This window comes from Chondrus crispus, genomic scaffold, assembly GCF_000350225.1.
Source record: "Chondrus crispus Stackhouse genomic scaffold, scaffold_39, whole genome shotgun sequence".
NCBI classification, from domain to species: Eukaryota; Rhodophyta; class Florideophyceae; order Gigartinales; family Gigartinaceae; genus Chondrus; species Chondrus crispus.
Window position 1 is genome coordinate 194,979 of NW_005179291.1, and position 4,572 is coordinate 199,550.

The 4,572-nt window shown below is 52.9% G+C and overlaps 1 protein-coding gene across 1 annotated transcript; it reads right to left on the bottom strand.

The window, feature by feature from the left end:
• Window positions 1-822: 822 nt before the first annotated feature.
• Window positions 823-1,881, bottom strand: CHC_T00006246001 (hypothetical protein). The gene has a single exon (XM_005718362.1). The coding sequence runs from the start codon at window positions 1,879-1,881 to the stop codon at window positions 823-825; it is 1,059 nt and encodes a 352-aa protein (XP_005718419.1).
• Between the last annotated feature and the right edge of the window lie 2,691 nt (window positions 1,882-4,572).

Consider the following 4,572-nt stretch of genomic DNA (forward strand, 5'->3'; position numbering starts at 1 on the left):
CTTCCGACTGCTGTGAAGTTTGATAAGAAGATCTTCTCTGTAGCTCGTGCCACGTTTGATCATCTTAACGTAGTATTTCATTCGTTCACGGAACTGAACGTTTTCATCGTGCTTCTTCTTTGGTCAACGTAGTCAAGTTCTATGGCTGTACGACGATGAGCTGCCAGAAAAGGCTCGAATCGATCATTCTTGGAAGTACCTTGACACTTGTGTGTGCTGAGTAGCTGTGGCAATGGAAGGCGTGTCGGCATCAGGGAACATCGGAGCGTCGAGCATGGTGATATATGAGCAGTGGCGAGCTCGGGTGTGGGAAACGAAAGAGGTGTCCGACCCCGACTACCTGCCAACCGAAAACGTCAACCTGTTTTTCGATATAGGTTACAAACAATTACGATATGCTGGATTTTTTGAAATCATCCGCCTGCACTGTTGCACAATCGTGCCTGTAGCCGCTAGCATTCCCACGCACAGAGAGCGACCTTCAACAATACTTTGAGCTTCGGTGGCGATTTTTTTACGATTCGCGATGTGGGCAATCTGGGCACCATGCTCATCTGCGTCGTCCAGGTCATGCTGTGCGGCTTCGACGTCGTCTAAGGTATGAGAAGACACCGTCACTGCCCTCGTCTGCTGTTCGTTCTTAGAGTGCGGGATGTGGGGCGCGGCGCAATTTACGTTGAACATGCTAGCGCAAGAAATGCTTGGTTGTTCGGGGGAGGCACAGACGGACGGATCGCCGGGAATTCATTGTTGTGTACTATTCGAACCTTTTTGGTATAGCACTAGTATTTACGTTCTATTACAAGCCTCCAGGTTTGAGTACTACCCCTCGCCGTCGAAACGTATCGGATCAAACTGGGAAGACGTGAGCTCGCTAACGCCCACAAAGCCATCGCACACATCTCCGATCCAATCGCAGACATATTTCTTGAATGCTGAAGGTCTGAGAACGACGCGGTCGCAGTCCTTGCCCTCCTTTATCGAATACGGGCAGACGTACGAAAAGGTTATCTCCCTCGTATCGTTTGCATGCTCAAAAGTCTCCCCGCTGGCATCAGAGATCAGAGTCTTCTCCAGCTCTTCTGGAGCAACCCTCTCAACTATTTCGCGCAACGTTTCGTGAATACCCAGCGTTGCTTTCGGTAACAAATGTGAAAGCACGTCAGTGAACATGGCGTGCGAAACTCCACCTTTGCTCAGAACCTTCAGCAACGCCGAGTGTATATCGCTCTCCTCTGCACCATCGTCGGATAATTTTGTCGCAATGCCCAGCGCTGTCCTCGCCAGTGCCACCTGCATTACGCAGCGCGTCGCGATCCAGGCATCGAGGCGGGCGAGCGTCAAAATTGATGCTACGCCAGCCCTGAGGCGCTCTTTTCCCAATCGTAGTCCAGCCCACTCCTTGTAAATATCCCGAGCGGTGTCAAAAACGAAAAAGATGTCAACGCCACTCTCTCCAATATTATCGCTCTCTGAATGCCCAGGCGGCACCACTGTACGCCAGTGGTCTAGGCTACCAGAGGTAATACAGTCAATACATGCTCGCATAATTTTGTCGATCCCGCCGCTGTCATCATCTGCAAACGCAATTCCCATATTTTTCACGTCTTCGCCAGCAGCATTGTTCAGAGCATGAATGATGTAGTCGACTGAGGCACTCTTCAGCTTGTTTTGAACCGGAATACAACTGACGTCCCACACCTTGGCCACCCTGGTCCAAACCGTTCGCTTGAGGCTGGACATATATGACGACGCCTTGTCAGCCACCTCCGCAGAGAGCTTAGATGCCCCTTGAATGCCATTGAAGATGCATGCGCCCGAAATCTCCTCCTTGGATGCTGCTCTCAGAGCACTGGTAAGCGATCCGCTTTCGAGAGCCATCTTGTATGCAGTGCGAGCCAGAATGGTAGGAGACAATTGCGGCGGTAGAAGTGCGCCGTTTGTAATGCCTAGCTTCGCCACATCGAGTGGTGGTACCGCCGCTCGAGTGCCGCCTCCCAGCGGTCCGATCCCATCGCCTTCAGCGATCTTCAGAGGCGAGGGAACCCATCGATAGTCTGCAATTCTTGGCGACTGCTCCATCGGAGTAAAGTTGCGCATGCAACGACGCGCAATGTCATCAGAGGCATATTTCATCACCACGACAAGGTCGCGTTGAAGCGGGGTGATTGTGTCAAGGAATGCCTCGTCCTTTTGACGCTTCTTCTTGGTCGCAATGACTGCGCGCTTGGCAGCGGCGGCAGCCTGGCGTCCTCCACGAGATGAACCTGCAACCAGGACCTCCAGCGCAGCCTTGGCATGCGAGAGCTCCATCACCTGCGCATTCAGCCGAGCAACCTCGATCATTAACGAATTGTTCTTATCACCTTGTAGCTTTTTCACTTCTTGCATTGTCTGCATATAAATGTGTTGCTCATCAGCCCTCGCTCTCTCACGGTTGAGCAGTGATGCGATCTGCCGCTGCCGTACAGCTGCGTCGACACCCGCGGCCGTGTCGACAGTCGACGCTCCGGCGAAAACAGCGGGGGGCGAAGAACTTCGGTCCGGGGGAAGGACATCTGTAGCGCGACTGAGGTTGGGGACCGTAGAATGCGAGTGTAGTGCCACGTTGGTGGCCAGAGGCCCGATTTCACTGTCTAGCCGCGTCGGGATCGCCGCGCTCAAGTCGAGAGCGCTACCATCTTCCTCCCTGCTCTCGGGCTCATGGCTTGAGATTCCGTGGCTTCCGCGGTTGGCTCTTTTCCTTTTACGAGTCACTGAGGGAAGTCCGCAATCAGCCACGGTTCTGGTCTCGGAAGCGAGGCCACGCCGCAATCGCTTGCTTCTCCGGACCGGTGACTCCGGTTTCTCATCCAGCCTCCCCCACCGGTGGCCCACAGTCATCAGGCAGGCCGAAACAGTGGTGCGCCGACGGACCTGAGGTTCAGACCTCAGGAGAATTGGTGAAGCTGCGTACGTACTCGTCCTCGCCAGACTACTCCACCGCAGAAAATTGCGCCTGCCTGAGGCACTAACTCAAGCTTTACGCCGGCAGTAAATTTTTGCTGGAGTAAATTGCTCATGACCGTTACAGAATTATGTAGCGATAGTTTAATTGCGAAACATTATAGTCAAATTTACGCTAGTAAAGTTGAAAGTTTTATTTGAAGCCCTTCTGTAGTCGACGACCATTGCTGCACGCGACGAGCGCGTCGGCACGTCAGAGGAAGGCGAGACAAGCCTACAAAGAGCTGCGCGACGGCGCTGAGTGAATGCGATCCAAGTTCGCCCGGTTCACATGCGGGATAGAGACAACAACTTTTTCAGCCCTTCCAATTTTTCCTGCGAGTCTATCGGGTGGCGTCCAGGCGCGACGTGTGGGTCGAGAAAGACGGGAGAAATACATGCGGCGCCGATCTAGAAGAATTTAGGGCGTGTGTATACTGGTAGCATTTCGCATCTGGCACGAATGATAGTACTGTACCAAGCAACAGTAGGATGAGTGTGGAACGGGGGGGTTTCGGGGTTTGTCGCTGCGATTGGGGAGACCAGACATGGTGCGTTTCAGGAGGGGGAGAGAGAGGAGGGGTGCGCGGGGGCCATGGTTTGCTGGCGCTGAGTAAGACCAAAGAAGGAGGGAGGCGATGCGGGAATCGGGAATGGTTTGTTGAGGCTTCTGTGGATGTGCCGCGGAGCGATGTTGACCGAGCTTCTACAAGTGGTACAGTTGTTATTGCGTAGAACGTCACAGCGAGAAAGGCAATGCGATAGGGAATGGGATTGTGTGTGCAGCTTGAGGACAGTTGGGCAAATGTTTATGGCTGCTCACGTGTACGCAGGTGCATGTGTGTATGATTTTTGCAACTGCCAGGCATTTTGCTTTCTGAAGAATCTTGCATCCTGATTACATCAGCTCTCTTGAGCGGGGAGGCATGAAAACACTTTATCACGATCGACATTGTGGGACGCTCTTTGTCTCGATTGACTCAGTCAGTGTCTTTTCAAGATTTTGACGAGCGGTCCGTATTCTCAGAGTTGTCCCAGCGGTTCCCATTGCAGTGCTAAGGCTGCGATTAAGTAGAAGGAGCATTACGGGTCGTGAGGTCTGTGATCATGCTGGTCTGCAGTGGAGTACCTCATCTTACGCATTGGCTGCCTAAATCGGTTGATGTAGAATCGATGCGTCTCCCATCCACTGCGGATGAGGGATGGTTGCGACCTCGTGCCTCCCAACTCATCATCGCAACGAACGACGTGAAGCAAGCCGCGGATTGAGCCGACATATTGCACATCAATGTAAGCGAGATTTGTCATTTCCGTAGACGTTTCAGCTTCGCACGCAGGTGCTCCTGGAGAAACAGTTTCATCTTCTCCCCTCACAGCCCAACGAAGTTTCACGCAGTTCAAGGCGCGGTCAACGGCATCGATTTCGTCCCCGTGAACACGATCGTAGTACCGAATGAAACAAATCTCGATGTCATCTCTCTTCACAGATGCCTCAGCCAGGAGGTGACCCCGTCGCGGGATTTTGATAGCGATAAAAGCCAGTACTTTCGCAATGTAGACCTTTCGAGGCACAATTCCGCCAGTGCC

Bases quoted from the DNA above. Each gene is read 5' to 3' on its own strand.
- CHC_T00006246001 (XM_005718362.1), bottom strand. From the start codon at position 1,881: ATGGCTCTCGAAAGCGGATCGCTTACCAGTGCTCTGAGAGCAGCATCC.